Genomic DNA, 19,641 nt, shown 5'->3' on the forward strand with positions numbered 1-19,641 from the left:
GGGTTCGAAGTGGGTGCAGTAATTGTTGGGTAAATTAAAAATGAAGCTTTAATCGGGCGTGGGCGTTCGTTTCAACTGCTTTTCCAACCGGTAACCGAGAAAAAAGAGGGAACGAGCTTTCCGAACGGTACTTCATCGCTTAACCCACCGACGGCGCGCTTGAACGCAATCTTGAACGTTTCCTTTTCCAACGAAAAAGGGTATTTCCACGGCTGGGTTTTCCCCTTCCCGCGCGTGGATTTTGATTGATGTGCGGTGCTGGCGTGCCGTGGCTTCGGTTGTACGCTACCCCAACCGCGTGTGGGCGTTGGACTGAAGCACATGCAACATTTCCTTCCTTCCGCGAACGGGGTTTTGTGAGGAGTTTTGTGGCGAGTAATGTTTCGCTTCCACACCAACTGGCGCAGGAAAATCTCAACCGAAACCGAGGTTACTCTTCATTCTTTGAACCACTTTTCGGGCGGCGTGGGCTCTTCCGGTTTGGTTGATATTTTTAAGACTCTAATAGTCCGGTGCGTGTGGGGGTGGGAATGAGTTTTCCCTACCACCTCCCGGTGGTGGTCACCGCGGTTGGGAAATTTTCCGGCGCTTGGTAGTGCGTGTGCTTCATTGCAGATGAATTCGAAATCGAAATGGTAATGCTTGTTACTGCGTGATGAATGGTTCATAATGAATTGATGGATGATGGTAAGAGTTGAATAATGAATTCCACTTTATTATTTATGAGGAAAGGGAAATCGATTTGTGCTATTAAAAGGAACACAAAACTCTGAATTGGTTCGCTGATGTATATTTAAATCTGGTACCAAAATGTTTCAGTTGTTCTAATTTAATGAATCACGTTTACTATTAAAAGAACATTCGATTTGTTTTTACTGTTTCCTGAAAATGTTGTTGTAACGCTGTTTTCATGAGAAATTTAGTCACTAATTAATTTGAACACCCACTCGATTTTCCATTCCAGTTGCATCCATGCAACGATGCAGTAAATGTTCGACCGCCCATAATTAACTCAAGTTTTGTATCATTTCTTACGAAACACAAACTCACACGCCTCCCGTCCAAAACAACCATTAATCTCTCGCTCTCAGTGGAGCGCAACAACAATCGCTGCCCCCACAAAGGCGTCTGACCAGACCCCAATTAGCACCGCCACGAAAAACCATGACTCCCATCGTCGGCGCATCGATTTCGGTTGCAAAATCTGCTTTTTCCTCGTTCCCCCCTCGGGTAAGGATTCATCGCATGCAGCGGTTAATTTTAACTTCGCGGTACATCGGGCGATAAATCACGCCCGTGCAGCAGCCCGGGTTTTCGCGCACAACTTTCGTAAACTAGTTTCGGTGGAAAACCGTCCGTTGCGGCGGAAAACTATCGATCCGCCATCGGCATAAAACCGGAAGATAAACTTTGACCATCGCGTGCATCGCCGGCGGGGGGGGGGCCACGCGCAAACCTCATCTCTTGCCGGTCGGGGTGGATTTTTTTTTTGTACGAAAAATAAACAACATCATGGCGGCGGTAGTTGTGGTTTGGTCCGTTGGAAAATAAACGGCTTCCCACGGGGTCGACAACGTAGCAGTTCGATACACTGGATCGGGAAAGGGCCCACGCATCGTTCGGTCCATCTGGTTCTTGATCGTAACCATTTCCGGTCACACGGTGCACGTCAGTTTCGGAGGTTTCCCGCTGGCATCGAAGCCATTTTCCCTGACCAGACCGAACCAAAGCAGGCTTTACTTAATCTTCGGTGGTGCACCGGGATCGATTCGTGCATAGAGTTCAATTAGGAACAGGGTGGGATGGGGTTTGAAACTCAGTACGGTACAGGCTTTTAATTATAAACATCATCATCAGCATTCGGATGCACATCGCGCTGCTCGCGGGGGGAAAAGATGAAAATTGGCCAACAATTCCACCCCACCGAACAACGTGCCGGGTCGGGGTGGTAAAGTGCAGTTGTAAACTATTTTAATCTGATCCGAACCAGAAGCGAGCCAACCGGGACGGCGAGGGACAAGAAGCAACGAGCCGTGGGGGCAATTGTTTTCACTTCTACCCGGGGGCCCGGATAAGGACGCTTTGACGCTTCGGTTTCGTACCGGCCACCAGGCGCCTCCATCGCGAACGAAGGTTAAAATTAATCCAAACGCGGCGTTTAAAAGCGGCCATAAAATCGGTTTTACTGTTACCCCCCCCCCCCCCCCCTCCCTCCCCTTTTCCCAACCCGATCGTTTGGCCGCGGATCGGCCGCGGGATGGTGTTATTTTAATATACACGGTTTGATGATCGTCCTCGACGATTTTCCTTCTCGTTTGGGACCGACCCGAACCCAGGGTCGACTCCATGGCGCGAGTAAAATGGAGGAGGAGCCCGTGTAGGTTTTCTTTTCTTCAGCATCGATTACCGCGCGACGATTGAACGACTTCCCGTTCGGCTTGTCATCGACCTTTGGGGAATTTCACTCAGCCTCCTCCCGTCGAATGGTCGGCGTGGAAACCCGCTTTTACGGTGGTGCGCCACCTACAATGTTCCACTTTCATCTGGCACCTCCCCCCTCCCCTCAGTGGAGTCAGCTCGAGAAAAGCTGTGTGCAAAAATAAAGCCATAAAGCGCGAACCGTCGGGGCGGATGCTATATGACGCGGGTGGCCCGAAAAGGGGCGGACGTAAGTATCACGCGTCCGTGCGTGTCCCACACATTTAGTGTCGTTTATGAGCGTCCCTGGAGGGTCGCCACCACCCAGATAAACCACTACCCGGCGTTCCCAACCGGTGAACGAAATTCACCAAACCGGTCCACGAATAAATTTGCTTTTCAAAAGTGTCAAATCATATCGAAATTTATGTTCGCTTTACGCTAGACCGGGCCGTGCTCCGATTACGCCCCACAACCACCCCCCCTCCCCCCCCCCACCCTGAACACGTTTGCTGACAATTTGGTGTCCATTTGGGTCGTATTTACTTTCCATTTCGCAGCGCCGTGGGGAAAGCCGGGACCCCACAAGATGGATAGTGTTTTCGTAAGTTTCAATTAGACTCATGTCGTAAAAATGTATGGAATTGGCGGCGAAAAGATTATTCACGTTTATACGCGCCCGACCTCGGGTGTGGTTTTCGCACACATGCTGGGTGGGTTTTGGGTGGAAAATTTGGGACAGCGCCGGGGTTGATTTAGTGCACACTTGCTTTCGGCTGGGTCAAGGTCCTGCTGCGTCTCTGTCCATGTGTGTGTGTGCTACAATAATTTTGAGAGAGCGCTACCGACGAGATGAGATCATTGCTATCCAATAGCACTTTAATAGACAATTTTATATTAAATTTTTTAAATAATTCAGTTTATTTACTAATAATTTAATTTATTTATAATAATTTAGTCCATACTATTAATTTTGATTACATAAATAATTTTAATCTAATATTTGTTGATACTTTGCTGATAATTTTCTAATCTATGGTGCTATTTTTTTGCTGCTCAGTTTTCTTCCTAATGATGTTTATCAATAGTTTGCGTCTTAAAAGTTTGCTTTGATCAGTTTTCAAATCCTTACACCATGTGTAAAATAGTCGATCTTACATTGAAATGGTTCTTAAACTTTTGTTTAAAAAACTTGGAAATATGACGTTTTTATTTGGCTATCCCACAGAGCCTTTATATAAAATTTTACATTAGTAACAAACTTGTTTTCTCTTTATAGTTTCTCTGTAACTATTCCTATGTATTTTATTCCTAATACATAGGAATAGTTAGTGGAGTTTTGCATCCACCATTTTTTATTTGTTATTCGTTCATATATTTAGATGATACAATTTCTCCCATGCATGAGAATATCCATGTTTGTTTTACATTACAGTCTAATTTATTATTTTTACAACTCTCTACCTGAAAACATCGGATCGTATAATGGATTAATGATCTGAAACTACATTTTTATGAGAACTCTATCCTATATTGTATCGCATCTGCGTTTAATCCCCTACGCTGTACACGTCATTGTCCAACCGACCGGACCGACAACATTAACAAGAAAACTACAATCGAATAACAACGGACATCAAAAACAAGCCGGCCGTGCTTCGTTCGCCCCACAACGGTTCGCGTCAAAGCCAAAGCAATCGAGTGCAGTTGCTGCGGCAATAAATTAGGCGAAAACCCTATTTCGGCCCGAACGACCCGAAGTAACCTCCAGTTTCCTCCGTTTTCCACCATTCAGTTCGCGTTCGAATCACTCGCAGGCGACACCGTGGCTGACAGTTTAAATAAACACATCACTAGACGCGAGACGCGAGCGGGCTTGTTCCCCATTCCTTTCCTTCCGCCATGCCAACGGAGTGTTGTGAAAGACGCACGCTCCTCTGGAGCTCCCTCCCCCACGGAGACGTCATCGGTGGGGCTGGGAACAGCGAGCGAAAAACTACCCAACCCGACCCGACCCGTCTCGAGTGCGCCGTCCGTTTGGCTGGCCTAAGCTGCTCGATGGTCCATAAAATGGCCAGAAGAAACTGTCTCGTCTCGGAGGTCCGCGGGACCACGCACGTCCAACCTACGCACAGCCACTCTCTCTCTCTCACTCTCTCACACACTTGTAATAAACGGCCAGGATTGGGTCCCGCGTACGCTTCCCATGGACAGCTGACGGCTCGTTTGTGTCGATGCGTCATCGCGAACGCAAGAGCCCGTTGCCTCCATGGACTGGAGTTGTGCCGGAGAGATGTTGTGTTTTTTTTCCATACACTGGATCAGTGAAATAAGAAAATCCGCTCCCGGTTACTATCACAAAGAAAAATAGAAACTCTTTCGATTGGAAAAACAACCTTCTGTGGGAGAGTGTCTTCGGTGGGGAGGGGTGTGGGTTTGGGGAAAGGTGACAAGAAAATCTTTTCATCTTTCCCTCCGTTCGCGATGGGGGTTTTCTTGTGCTCAAAACGGAGCAGAAGAACAGAGGGGGAGAAAGAGAGAAAATATAACCGGAACAGACAGCACTCCACAGAACTAGAAACACGTTCGCGATTTGTCTGTAGCGTGCGTTTGCCTTCTGTATGCGTTCTTGTCTGAGGAAGGAGGACGGTGGAAGGTTGAAGCTGCCGTTGAGCAATAAAAATGCCCTAGAAACGAATGGAACGAGAGAGAAAGAGCACCCGGGGGTGGGCAAACACTGGGTCGGGAAAGTGGTGTTCGGTGTATCGGAAAAGCGGTTGGGAATTGAGTGCGACAGCTGGGCAGGGCAGTGGGAGAATAGGGAACCGACGGACAACCATCGTGGAAGGAAAAACCAATCTTCAATATCACAACTGACGTCATTGGAAGCCAAAACGCGGCGGGGGAGATGATTTTCAAGAACGTACTTTTGTCCGCCGGAATATCATTCTCATCATCATCATCATCATCATCTTCGTTGCCCTCTTCGTCGTCGTCGTCGTCGAGGTTCACGTGGTTTGGATTTGGTTGTTCCCAATGTCACTCTCACTCGGACCAATTTATCATACAGGGAAAGCAATCGATTCCGGAGTTTGCACGTGAGGGAAAAAATAAAAATCTATTCCTCACACATGCTTGCAATTGAATGCTATTCTTCTCTTAAACTTTCAACGTAATCCACTTGCCGGAAAATGGGTTGGAAATCTTTCAATGATATTATGGTTTTTTAAGTCTTTTTAAAACTTTTTCTTATTTTCTATTTATCAGTTTTAAAGCCGAGCTATAACGTAAATTGGATCTGGTTTTGGTTGACCAATTTGATTTACAGCATAATTTGTCTCTACGAAATAGGTCTGAAAACGGATTTTGAAAATATTAATCCTTCGGAGCATGACTCGTCTATTTTGTATTGGGAAATTAGGTTTGAAAAAGAAATCCAATAAATTATTTAAACAAAATTCTACTTACATTTCATTCAACAATTGAATGTTCAAAAGTCAAACGTTTCAAAAGTTTTCAAAAAAGAACGAATTCTGAACATATTAGATTTGAAAAATTGTCGTAAGTTATTTGAGTGGTGCAAATTTCGTTTATTGTGTTTTGTACGAACTTGATTAATGTTCGAATCATGTTTAATTTTAGGATTAAAATAGTTTAGCGTTATTTTAGCATTTCAAAAATCTCTTGGTTTCTTTAATAACCATTTCAAAACTGCCAAAATTAGACACCTTGGGTAATTTTAGTGTTAGCCTACTTGCTTAACGAAAATTAGCTAATAAAGTGTGCAAAATATGGCAGTTTCCTTTCGTGATCACCTTTACCCGAATCTTCGCCTCCGTTTGCCATTTAAAAACGAATTTATTGAACCTGACAGCCTGGCTCGACGGTCGTGGAGGAAAAACGAACAAAGTGTACAAACCACCGGGCGTCTCCATCGGCGCAGGTTTTATTTTATTTCCCTTTTCCGCTTTTTTCTTTTATTGGTTGTGAAAATTATTGAGCCGATTATCGGGACCGAAACATATGCTCGTGGGTGTTGCTGATGAGGGAAAAGGAGCAGGAGGTGGAGGAGAATTTTCCGAGCGACCACCGATCGTGGAAACTTGCCAGCGAGCGTTGCTACACAATCCGAGAACTCAGTGCCAACTGCTGGTGTCCGAAGCGGTTCTCGGGAGCAAAGCATGGAGGTGAGGAGTATCGCGGGGGGGGGGGGGGGGGGGAGGATTAGAAAATTTCCCCGATTGGCGTCATTGGTCGCGATTGGCATGGGGCGCGATATTGAAACGAAGCAGATCTCCTTCTCAGCAGAACCGCTTCACGTTAGCTTTTCCCGACCTCGCCGCACGCACTGCACCTTCCCTTCCCCGGAGGGCAGAGGGAAGCCGATCGTGCGATTTATTCTCTTAAATCAATCAAAAATTATTCGCCCCGACATGTTCCATCTGTTGAATGTTTCGTTTGCATCGCGAATGCATCGTTATACGCGAGACGGACATATTATTCCACCCGAATCCACCCAGTATCGCTCCCTCCCACCGGGGTCAGCTACCTGCTTCCCCTAGCCTCAGTTCGTGCCAGACGACAACTGCAACTGCAACCGAGCGGTGATCGAAAAGAGCACATGTTCGTGCGGTCGTGTCTTGAGGGATAAATTAGCTGTCGATTTATCTTCCTAGCCGAGAAAAAAAAGGATCTAGGGGTGGTGGGGGAGAATAGTATCGAGACGATTTTCCCACCGGGTCCGGTGTCTCTTACGGGTGACGTTCGAAGCAGCTCATTTAGCATGATGTCAGGGCGTCGCGAAAGGTGAAAGATGCAATGCCAATTCCACGAGCCAAAACCCCCCCCCCCCCCCCCCCCCACGTTAGCCCCTCGGTTTAGGTCGGCATCGATTGGCATTTCCGATTCGTCCTCAATTTTCCTAACCGGACTGATTCTAATTTGCGCTTCAAATGGAACGGGATGTCATCGTAAAAAAAAACGGTTTGAATATTTCAAAATTAATACTTTTTGTATAGTTTGAGGTTAAGGGAAAACGTACGGAAAATGAGTTCCAGAGTTACGGGGAAAGTACTCTAACCTCACCTCGAGCCAGTGTTCGAGCCAGCGACAAGTGTCCTCCACCTCAGCTGCTGTCCGAATATTTTTAGAACACTTTGATACGAACACAAATAGGAAGCGTATTGCGGTTTTCCATCTATTTTTGCACAAACATGGCGACACATGGGGGACGATTTTTATCGTTATTGGTTTCCCGCGTTTTCAGGCGCTGTCAGGCCCATTCCATTACCGCTGTCTGGTATACATTCTTTCTCTCCCTTTCTTCACTTGAGTTCTATTTTCGATGGAATACAGGAACACATTCGCATTTGACACCCGAAACTAAAACGGTTCAATGGTACCGGTAATTGATTTCCGACCCGCTTTTGGTTCTTTTTCCCATTCGTTCTGCTCGATTGACATCCCGCTGATATATATTTAGCTGTTGGTGAATATTAGATTTCATGGAACTCGTACACGAGGAAGCGTGCGTTTTCGTTTTTGGGCTTGGGAAATTTATTTTTAATGCCACTCCAGAACACTCCGCGTTCGGGAACCTTTTGCGTTTCTAGCAAAGTAGATTTTCGTTAGAAAAAAAAACTAACTTAAACAAAGCTTTGGGTGATTTATTCGAACGGAATGTCAACCTTCAACAACCCGACTCCGTTGTGGTACAACTTTAAACCACCCCGAAAGTGGTCTCATTCGCTTCATTTGGAATGGAATTAAGTCCAATCGCACCCAATTAATGTTTTCCCTTTTCTTCCGTCCCATGCCAGAAGGTCAACTTTAGTCCCCGGGGAGACTTTCAACTTTAGATACCGGAGGGGAGCCGAAACAAAAAATGAGCTCCATAAATCTTGCGACATTTCAGCTTTTTGCTCCCGCTGGCTCGGGGTTTGAGCGTTTTGCAATTTGTCACCGGAAAAGGTTAAGTCATTACGTATTCCACCCGAAGCGCCGAACGGGAGACGTGTGCGCCACCAAACGCAAAAAGAACTCCCCGGGGGCGGGTAGGGGTGGGAGGGAGGCAAGAGGTTACGTAGCTATGATTGCTACGGCGTCAAAGGGTGCAGATCGTGTGGAAATGTTACGCTTCATCAATTCGCTTCGACCGGGCACGGACCGGATTATGGTCTGGTAAATGGAAAAAAGCAGGATTATCATCAACCATCCGGCGCAATTCGTTCGTTCGGTCGCCCTCCTGTTGTGCTTGAGAGTTTCCCACGCGTAGGGAACGAACAAGAAAAACAAACCACTTGCCGGTTGGGTCCTGATGAACGTCGGGTGTGTGTTGTATCAAACACATCGAATGTATGGAGGAAAAGCGTGAAAAATAAGCGACCAAAGAGAGGAAAAAGACTCTTCCTTCTCGGCTCACTTTCAAAGACGGTTCGGTGCGTCAAAAGTCATGGAAAACGCGTTTCAATCCTCCGTCATCGTGGTGCGAAAGGCCATCGCCAGTGGAAATGCTTTCACGTCACGTCGGCCCAGTGGAAATCGGGTTCATTTACATTGAACCTTCGGCCACCCAGACAGTCCGTCGGGAGGCGAGACAATACAAGTTCGCCAGTCCACCCTTTTCCACCCGCTTTTTTCACCCGGTTCCCATACCCCCGGTTTGCGTTCGTTTGCAAAAACTGGGCGAGCTTCGTTTTGTGCCGGGGCGTTATCTAAACTTTCCACATGAAGAGAAATAGAAACACACACACACAAACACACAAAAACACAATTCATGCTACTTTATACCCTCGTTTTCCCGTTGTGCGTCATCGTTTTCTCTTTCCCTTTCCCTTTCCATCTCCAATGGCGACTCGATCAATGACGTCATTCGAAGGGACGACGTTTTGTTGCCATAGCAACCTGTGGCTCGGCTGGCGGCTAGATCGCTCTCCCTCCTTATCAATTAGCACAACCCGGAATCTGTTCGGTTTAGCTCCGGCCCTTTTTTTTGCCTGCTCGTTTTCCCTGGGAAAACAATACCCCATGGCCTGCTCGTTTGGACCGTTTTGCGGAAAACATGATGCTTCCATCTGCCCGGAAAAAAAGGAGGCCGTCGAGGCGACGGGCATGGATTGTGACGAGTGTGCGCAAAAAGGAAAATCGGAGCGAAACAAGAAAAGCGAAATCGAGAGAGGGATTTTCCGGCACGGATGGGAAACTCTTCCGGCATCTTATCAATTCTATTTGTGAGAAATAAAATGTTTGGTTTCTATTGATTCTGTTTGATTTTTGTTTCAAATGGTAAAACGAGTGTTTAATTTAACGATAATTTTTACTAAACTTTCATTCAGCATTAATGATGTCGAAAATTAAAAAATATTAAACATTCAATGATAACTCTGAGGTCTTTCAATAAGTCGAACTTTATATACACGTGTAGCCACTTTTTTCAAATTGGAAAACACTTCAACCTGAAGGCCACCCATGGCGCCAACCCTTCCCTCCGCCCCCTCGAAAGATTTGAAGTGACACTGTCCAGAAGTGGGGAAATCAACTGTAACGCATTTGCAATAAGCGATGGAAATTGGCGTGAAAATATGCTCCCATCGCTCGAACAGAGTGAACGCACCCAGACAAAACAGAACGAAAAGAATGAAGAAGCACCGGGAAGAAACGCCCGAGGTGGGAAAATTCAACCTAAGTGCAAACGATGTGCAGATGTGCGTAGACGCGCACCATTTGGATTTAAGGGGGTTCGGGCAGATGTCCACCATTTTCAACCGAACGCCGTCCACCCCGCCGGCGGGTTTCCTATTTCAGCCGGTCGGGGATATTTTCGAAACCGTCGCTCCGGGGCTGGAAGTACGGAAAAACACGCTCGCCGCCCGTCCTGGGCGACCGGCGGCATGTTTAAAAATAAGACATTATTTTTAGTTCATTTGCCTTAAAATAACTTTCTCGTGACCTTTTTCTCTCCACGCATATGAGCGCTTGTGTTCGTGTGTGTGTGTGTGTTTATGGGAAGATGAAAAACATTACGATTCATAGACGGTGGAGAAGCTGCCGAAACACGACAAGGGCATCGCATCGGGGTTCCCTTGTTCGTTCGATGGATATGAATCGGAGGAGAGAAAGTACAGCAGGTTTGTCGCAAGCCAATGTTTCAATCTGTTTCCACACGCGCGAGACTTCTGCAGAAGAATGGTATCTCCCATGGAGGAAAAATGGAACTGGCTTGACACGTGCTGCGAGTGCGATGCAAATCATCCTTTGTGCATGATTGGGTTTTTGGACACCCGCCGTGAGCTATTATTGTACTCTACAAAATGTCAAATTATGTCACGAAAGCATTTGGAATCCGTCGCCAGCAAATTGGATGTTGTAGCAAATTGAATCACTTATCGCATAAATGGGAAAGGTTGTTTTTAGCGCGCTATGTTTGAAATTTGTAATGATGAAATTAAACACACCACTAAGCGCCTGTCTATCCGTTTGTTTGCAGATGAGAAATATACCAGCGAGCGGCGGCAAAATGAAGCTATCCGAGAGCAAGTCCGACACGTCCATCATCGCGAACCTGTACAAGTCGATCAACAACAGCTACCGGCGGCTGTCGAACACGAGCAATGTCCTGCACCGCATCCCGGACATGGAGATCCCGTGCATGGCGATCGCCGACGAGTACGACATCGAGAAGATGATCGCCGAGGGTTGCTTCGCGAAGATCTACCTGGCGCACCATCGGCCGACCGGGACGACCGTCGTCCTCAAGGCGATCCACACCGAGCTGACGAGCCTGAAGGAGTTTGCGAAGGAGTTCCACTACAACTACCAGCTCAGCCACCATCCGAACATCCTCAGCTGCTACCAGGTGAAGTTCCAGACGAAGGAGTACTACGTGTACGCGCAGGAGCACGCCCCTTGCGGCGATCTGGCGGCGAACGTGGGGGCGAGCGGGTTGCCGGAGAGCAGCTGCAAGCGAATTGCCGAACAGCTCAGCTCGGCCCTGGGTTTCATGCACCTGAAGGCGCTCGTGCATCGCGATTTGAAGCTGGAGAACGTGCTCGTCTTTACGCCAGACTTTGCGCGCATTAAGCTGTGTGACTTTGGCACGACGACGCGGGAGGGAGTGCTGGTGAGCCGGAACAACAAGACCTGGACCGCGTTCCTGCCACCGGAGGTGCTCGATGTGGTGAAGAACGAGCGGTTCATCTGCAAAGCGTCCGCGGACTCGTGGCAGTTCGGCATCGTGCTGTACGTGTGCTTGACCGGGGCGACGCCGTGGAAGTCGGCGGATTGGGTGAAGGACGCGAAGTACGCCGCGTTCATGAAGTACCAGAAGCGCGAGACGACCAAGATCCCGGACAATTTCCGCCGGTTTACGCCCCGCTTGCTGCGAGCCTTCCGGCGCATCTTCGACCATCGGGATGAGGATCGGGCGAAGGTGACGGACATTATGAAGTACATGAAAAACCGATGGATGGACGGGAAGATTGCGACCTCGAAGTCGGCCTCGAACATTGCCTCCAGTGCGGGCCGGACGGGGGATTTGTCTTCCCAGGCGCAGCAGCATCAGCAGCACTCGTCCCACCCGCACCATCACCAGCTGCACACGAGCTCCGATCAGGACTCGGTGAAGTACATCAACCACCGGGAAAGCCGGAACTCGTTCGATGGGAAGCTGCGGGCGCGCCGTATGACCAGCGCAGGGCTGCTAACGCCCGACTCGGGACCCGGCGCGTCCGGTCTGCTTCCCACAGGTGCCGAACAGCAGGAAGCAGTGCGCAGCAAAGTGTGGGGTTGGCTCGAATCGAACGATCTGAGCTGCAGCGGCAGCGTGGACGATCTCACCTTCTGGAGCACCAAGGACACGAAGACACTCCAGCAGCAGCAGCAACAGCAGCAACAGCAACAACACCACCACCACCACCAGCATCAGCAGCAGGTGCAGCACCAGCTGCAGCAGCGACGGCAGAGTGCCCACGTCGCCCATCACCATCAGCAGGACCTGATTAGCTTCAGCGAGACGCACAACATCGTGCGCGAAACGAGGACCACCATCACCAGCGGCAGCGCGAGAATGTTCAAATAGAAAAAGCAACCTACCAAACCTCAGATTCCAATCGCAGGACACCACCCTCGGAACCCAGCAAACAAACACACATCAACCGGAACCATACGCAGCAACGCTGCGTCCTTAGGCTAGTATAGCTAGTGCATGTGATTATATTAATTATATGTGTGATAAATGCCAAACGCAAGGGAAGGAGGAGAACCGACCGGGAATGGAGTGCGAACGAGTTGGGGATGGCAGTGGAGCAAGCGGACGCGAGGGTAAGCGGATATTTGAGTGCGGCAGTGGTCGAGTTTTCGTAGAGGCATTTTAGAGTGATCGTTTAAGCAGTAAAACGCGCAGAGTGTAGTATGAAGGTAAATTAGCAATGGAGGGTTGGAGCTTGCAGAAAAGAAGAGAAAAGATTTAAGAAAAGAAACCTTCAAAGGAAGTACCGAAAAGCAAGCAAAGGTAAAAGCAAAAAGAAACAGGGAGACGTAAAACTATGAAATTTGTTACATTTAATGAAAGTGATACAGTATAAATGAGGATATTTATACCGATATATACAGCTATACAGTTCAATATATACAAGTTTCGATGATGAAAAAAAAAACCAACAGGTGGCCACAGGCTGACGGGATTTGTGGTTTTGAACCCCCTCTAGTCTAAGCGTTGAGCAACAACATAAACAAAAAAACAAAGAAAAGCAAAACCAATTCGTAGAAAAACAAAACCCAAATAAATTAGAAGTAGAAAGCGAAAAGGAATACAAAAAAATAAAACTACCAGGTTTAGAAGAAAAAAAACAACAAACTGCTCACTGTGTATTAACTGTTTTCCAAAGTAAGTGTTACCTTGTTTGTATTATGAAAAAGAATTAGAAAACCTACGTTAAGGACATGATAGATCAGGTTACCAGCCAACTCAGAGGGCATGAAAGGGAAACCCTACAGCATAAAGTGTAAGCCAGCAAAGCTAATAAAGCAGGAAAAATGTGTAGAGATGTAGACATGAAAACAAATATAGAGAAAAGAAAGGAAAGAAGGCCAATCGTCAATAGTACGGAACGGTGAACGATGCAATAATAAAAAAAGTGTGACACATGGGTGGTGTGAAACAAGTAAAACTTTGTTCAAATGAAACAATAAACAAACAAAAGCGAAAGGCAACATTTGCAGAAGAGAAATGTACTTTTTAGGAGATATAACCATAAAACCAAAAACTAAAAAAAAAAAAACAAAGCCCGCAAGAGGCAAGGGGGAAATGAAAATGTACATAGCTAGCTGATAATGGGCGGGCTGGGTTTCGAAGCTGTTTAGTCGATTAATAAAGTATGTGATAGCGAATGAATTGAAACAATATTAATTTTCGTCTAATGGGGTGTTTTCTGGTAATGAGAAAAATGGAAAGGAACGTTTTTTTCGCCTACGTAAGCAGATTGTTTTGAATTAATTGTTTTGAAGGATCACATTTTCCGATCCGTGCCGGCGACAGTTGTGGAAACAAAACACAGAACAAATAAACCGAGCAGGCCGATCCGGAGTGTTTCGGGTGTCATTTCGAGTGACAGCAGCGTTCGCCGGGATGGAAACTGTCACGCCGTCAGTGGAAAACTAGATGGATGCAAAAAACACACGATGGTACGTGGACTGAAATCCGAAATCGGAAACTCGGTTCGCACGGGGGAAAACGCGGAAACTCGCCGTCCGCTCGTTGGAAGGTAATTGAATTTCTTCAAGCGTCACGGACAGACGATCCTCATCCTCGCGAAGGGAGGGAAAGAGAAAGAGTAGCACATGGGACAGTAGTGTCAATTAGTTGAAAGTGAACAAGTGAGAGAGGTTGAGGGAAAATCTCCACTTGGAAAACTAAACCACGTATGGAAAATGAAACCCACCAACTCGCTTCGTTGACGCCGATTTGGTCGAAGTAGTGAATTATGTCACAACGAACGCCTGTTGCATGAGCTCTCTCTACTCTTTCCCCCCCGATTCGCAGAAGAACTGAACTGAAATTGTTGACAGGATTAGCGAAAGCAAAACACCAGCGGAACACTCGGTCGGAAAACGCTGCCAAAAACCGTACCCCCGGGGGGAGGGGGGGTATGAAGTGCAGGAAAGTCGGTGGAACGATGACTCGGGACTCATTTGCGTACGTCTTGTGAGGAAGAAGCGAAAAAGACTACCGAGGAGCGAACAGGACGAACGTCGAACCGGAGGGAAATTGGTTCCCGGTACAAGAAGTAACGTCAACCGTAGTCTCCAATTGGTCCGAATGGAAAACAACGGAAAAGCGAACATACTCGCGCGGTCAGAGTGCTGTCAGCAAGAAATTTCCGTCGTGGATGAAAAATTTAAATAAAATGAAACAGCCACACAAAGGAAAGCGCTTGAATGGAAGCGGTCGACGGAGACGCCTTTGATTTTCCAACGCAGGAAACTGGGTTTCGATGGTAATATTTTATGGAAATCATTAAATTTCGCTAATGAGCTGGAGATCCTTTTCCTCTTTTGACTCATCGTATCCAATGTCTGCTGGTGTCTCTTTCCAAAAACCAAACACACCAACGCGCACTTTAAGTGATTTGAAACAAGAGGCAAAAATGAAGCTATTATTTCCCCGACCGAAATGCTGCGACGACAACCAGGTCGTATGGAATGCTCATAAAACCGATAATCTTCTCCTTTTCTCCTTACCCGCACATTGGTGTTTCGTTTTGTTTTTGTTTTTTGCCGCTGGCGAACACAATTCCATTTCACGCGCGAGCGCTTTCTCTGACGTCTGGCTGAAAACGTATGATCGTCTGCGCCATCTTTTTAAATAGTTTTTTACCTTTCTTTACGGTGTGTTGTTTCAACTCATTCCGTGCCGAACGTTTTTGACTTGTTTTTTCACGTTTCCTTCAGGTTCCGCAGTAAACAAGTGGAAACTCTTTCGCGTTTAAACCGTGGCGTGGACACATACATACCCGGGAACAACAGGGGTTTACGGGCCGTTCGAACAATGGTTTTTGGCAAACGTCGGTTTTCCTCCGTTTTGCCGGTGGAAAAACAGGAAGAAAGTGGATCGGATGTCGGTTTATTTGGTTGTTTACGGGAGGGTCCAGAATGGCGCTTAATTGTGTGCACGTTTAGAACAATAACTTCGGACCTGGATTCGTTGAGGAATATGTCATCGAATATGTTTGAGCGTGTGCGTTTTTTTTTGCTATTTGTGCAACACATTGGTTACTTTGATTGCATTCTTTAGCTTTAAACAATCTAATTGATTTTAAAAAGCGAACGTAATTAACATTAGTTACACATTACATCAATATCATTAGATGAGCTATGTTCGGTGAAAAGTGCATTTTCAATTCCATTTTTAATTAAATCCATGTAACTCAGAAGTAACATAAGCTTCACAACCAATCCTGTTCGACAGGATTCGAACCGGCTCTGATCTGTCGCTTGTTTAGCAAAGGCTAACGAATTGGTAGCCCTTTCCCTTGTAAATGGAATTTTCCACTTTGTCGTTAACGAACTGATTTTCCCGGCGTGGGTCACCGGTTCGCGTTGCTGCTTTGCACAACAAAAACAACAACAACAAGCGATCCATGTGTGATCCGTAAGCAAACATCACACCAAACATGGTAGCGACATTGATTGCATTACTTTCCCCTAGGGTACCGTTTTCGTACGGAAAAGCCCGAGGCTGAAAACCCGTTGGAAAGCGTACTGCGGTATAAATAAAGCCAGTCCGTCGTTCATCAGCGTTTTCTCCGGCGCTCGGGTTGGCGAGGTTTCGGAGGGCTCGCTCGTAACGGTTTCGTAGAAAAATAGTAAACCCTCTTCCAAGAAAGCACTTTTTTCACCGCCTTCCGAGACAAGCCGGCATCTTTGCAGGCCATCCGTCAAAGTTTCCTTTCGGGCCAACCTTTCCTTCCTTCGCCTCGAGCACGATGCCCTTTGCGGTCCGGCTGATGTTTGCCTTCGGACGATTCCCTCATGATACGGCAAACGGGAAGCATTGATTACATTTTTACAATATTAAATTGGAAAGCAAGCACAGGTATCCTATCAGAACCGGGGCGGGTTTCCTTCTCGACGTATCCGTCGATGGTTTTGGGCCTTCGGAGAATTTTCCCGTCCGCCCCTGCCCCTCTGCCAAAGCATCTGTGTTGCTTTTCCTCTCCGATTGACCGGAAGTCGGCAAACGGCAGGACATTTCACCTCATGGGATTGTAGCCATCTTTCCGGGCTCCAGAAAAAGGTATCAAAAAATCTCCGATTTCTTTTCCTTCCTACGAGAAGGTTCATTAAAGATAAAAAAAAAATCAAAGTGTAATAGCTTTCGCCAGTGAAACATACTTTTGGGAGGTTTACTTCGTTTTATTTCATGCATGTTGGACACGTGTAAGGAGTATGACGGCTCAAAAGGATTTTCATGATTTGTCTCCACATGAAATGGAATTGGATTGAACTGGCAATGATTCATTTTTTCTTCGAAGATTTTGCTAAGATAAATCGTTGTTCCCGGTAATGCTTGAAACCGCACACATGTATTCAATGCAGGAGAATGGCACATTTATTATGAAATGCATTTTGTTCGAAACAATTGCGGGAACTATATATCTTCGAAATCTTCGAATTCGCGATTGTTTGGAAACATTTAATTACACTGCCAGGAAAAGGTTTCCATGCGGTTGCATTGCGGAAAAAATTGAAAAAAAGGAAACGCCGTTGATATTTACACGAAGCGGCTTAACGTGTCGGAAAACACCCACCCGAAATACGAAACAGAAAATTAATGTTTACTACATGAAATATGTTGTGCATTTAAAAAGGCTGGCGATCGATCGGCAGGAAGAAAGTGGAAAAAGGCGTTTAAGAAAAATGATCGAGACATAAGCATAAGCGTCGAGGAACGCATTCCTCGCGAGCCACTTGTCTTGTGTTTACATTCCTACAAGACGCAACCGCAACCCACCCGTCCCCGGATCCACCCAACACCCGCAGGTCCGATTGACCCTTTGCGTGCGCTTTTCCCGCTTTTCGCAAGTGGTCTCGTTCGACGAGTGCGCGAAAACGCCGGATTCGATTTTCTTCGAGCCGCGCCACTAATAACTTATTCCGTCTGCTTTGCGCCGATGCTCATGTTGCCCCCCGGTTGATGTTGATGGGAGTGATGGGATATGATGACGGTTAAAAATAAACAGAACATATGCCAAACAATCTGCTGTTCAATGTTTCCGCAGCGCGCCCTCCGTTTCCGCTGGCGGTCGAGGGCCAAAGATGAAAAATAAATTAACCCATTCGCAAGGTGCAAAGAGGGCAAAGAAGGAAAGAAAAAAGATTAACACACACACACACACGCAAACACAAACCAACAACTGACCGATCGTGCCCCTTTGGCGGGACGATTGGCAAACGATCGATTTTTGAACACTTTTCCCAAAAGGAAAACATGCCCACAGCAGCCGTCCTCTTCGTCGTCGTCGACATGTGTGAGATTTTTCTTGCTTTGATTTCGATTTTGCTCTGTTTTTCTCACGCCCGCCAACAATTTTTCCTTTAATTCCTCATTTTACCATCGTTCCTTCCCTGTTTTCCACCGGCCTCCAAAGCCCCGATTGTGCGACCACCACGTTCAGGGGTTTGTTTGTGTACGGCAATGGAAAATCGATACATTTTTCTTTCCCCGCTCTACCCGCACACTACCCTCAACGCATCCCATTCCCTTTGCCCCCGTTTCCGAATGCCCCCATCGGGACGCCGACGGATCGGTCCGTCTGTTTGGTGTGAAGATATTTTTAAAACTTTTCCACTGCCAAAGGTTAATCGGTTTTCGAATAGGTAAAATCGGCAAACTCGGAACCGGTGTAAAAATAGTATTTTTCATTGCCTTTCCGTTTTTGTTTTGGTTTTGCTTTACCTCTTCTTCAGCTGCTCTTGAGTTCCGCGGTCAACGGTGTGATGGATGAGCGGGGGGAGGGAGCGTTGTTGGGGGGCGGCGCGGGTGCTCAAGAGTTTGGCGTTTTCCGGTGCTGTTGCGGGCGAGCGATCGTTTATCATTCACGGCTTTCAGGTATCATTTACGACGTTGGATATTGAAGATGAAAGCGAACAGAAAAGGGCCCTTCCATATTGGCACTAAGGAAACCACCATGTTTATTCAAGATCGCATACAGTGTGCGTTACGGGGAGGGGTTTTTTTAAATGATGGCTATTTACACAATTCTAATATGTTTCCTTCAACACAATCAAGCGATCAGTAAGTGATGGTTTATTATGATGCCCTATTATTTATTTTATATGAGCTTCTCAGTGATAGCAAAAAGATATTTCTTTCAGACAACGCTCGCCTTATCAATCAGCAATCAGCAGTAAAAATAATAAGATTATTATGCGAAAACATACCAAATGAACAAAAAATCAACACCTTCCTCCGATGCTCCATTCTACGAAAATAAATGAGTAAAGTTCAATCTTGCACATAGATCAGATTTCAACCGATTATTAACGATAGAATAGCATGTATGATAACATAATTTACTCATGTAGAAGAATAGAAAGAAGAAAGGAAAACAAATGCTTGTGAATGCGTTTACACTAATTGTTTTAATCATTTTACGCTGATAAATGAATTTTCTATCGATAAATGGACGTTATTTCCTTCAGATATCTCATGTTCAATGTAATGTGGCTATCAAATTACTTTCTTCTTCAAATCGTGTCCGTCCCTAGTTGTTTGTAAAGTGCAACGTAATATATGGTTGAATATTACACAACTGCGTAATAGTTCGTCAATGTATCTCAAGGACTCGCGGTATGTGAGATAAATCAAGATACGTCCTTTATCAAGAATCGTATGAATACCAGAAATAAAAGAGATGGATCCCATTTCGACCGGAAATTGGAAAAGCAACTTGAAATGCTCGAATCATAGCTATTTGCTGGAGTATTTTAGTAGTTTCAAGAACTGCCAATAATCCAACGAGATGTCTTTTAGCGGCAAGACTAGAGCGAACGCACAAGCACCACGTACAAGCGGGAATTTTTTTCAAGCTTTCCTTTTTTCTTCAAATTCAATCTCAGTGTGATCTCAACTTGTTTTTTGTAATAATTTATTTTTAAAATTATCAAATATGCTTCATCGTCAGATCCAAACTAGACATCGTTATACGCATTCAGCCAGTGGCTGCG

At 46.2% G+C, this 19,641-nt stretch overlaps 1 protein-coding gene across 1 annotated transcript; it reads left to right on the top strand.

Moving 5' to 3' along the window:
- The first annotated feature begins 10,903 nt into the window (after positions 1–10,903).
- Positions 10,904–13,798, top strand: LOC131263580 (serine/threonine-protein kinase meng-po). The gene is made up of 2 exons (XM_058265804.1): positions 10,904–11,930; positions 12,000–13,798. The coding sequence occupies exons 1-2, from the start codon at positions 10,904–10,906 to the stop codon at positions 12,491–12,493; spliced, it is 1,521 nt and encodes a 506-aa protein (XP_058121787.1). The 3' UTR covers positions 12,494–13,798.
- Positions 13,799–19,641: the final 5,843 nt, after the last annotated feature.

The sequence above is a fragment of the Anopheles coustani genome, chromosome 2, assembly GCF_943734705.1.
Source record: "Anopheles coustani chromosome 2, idAnoCousDA_361_x.2, whole genome shotgun sequence".
Taxonomy (NCBI): domain Eukaryota; kingdom Metazoa; phylum Arthropoda; class Insecta; order Diptera; family Culicidae; genus Anopheles; species Anopheles coustani.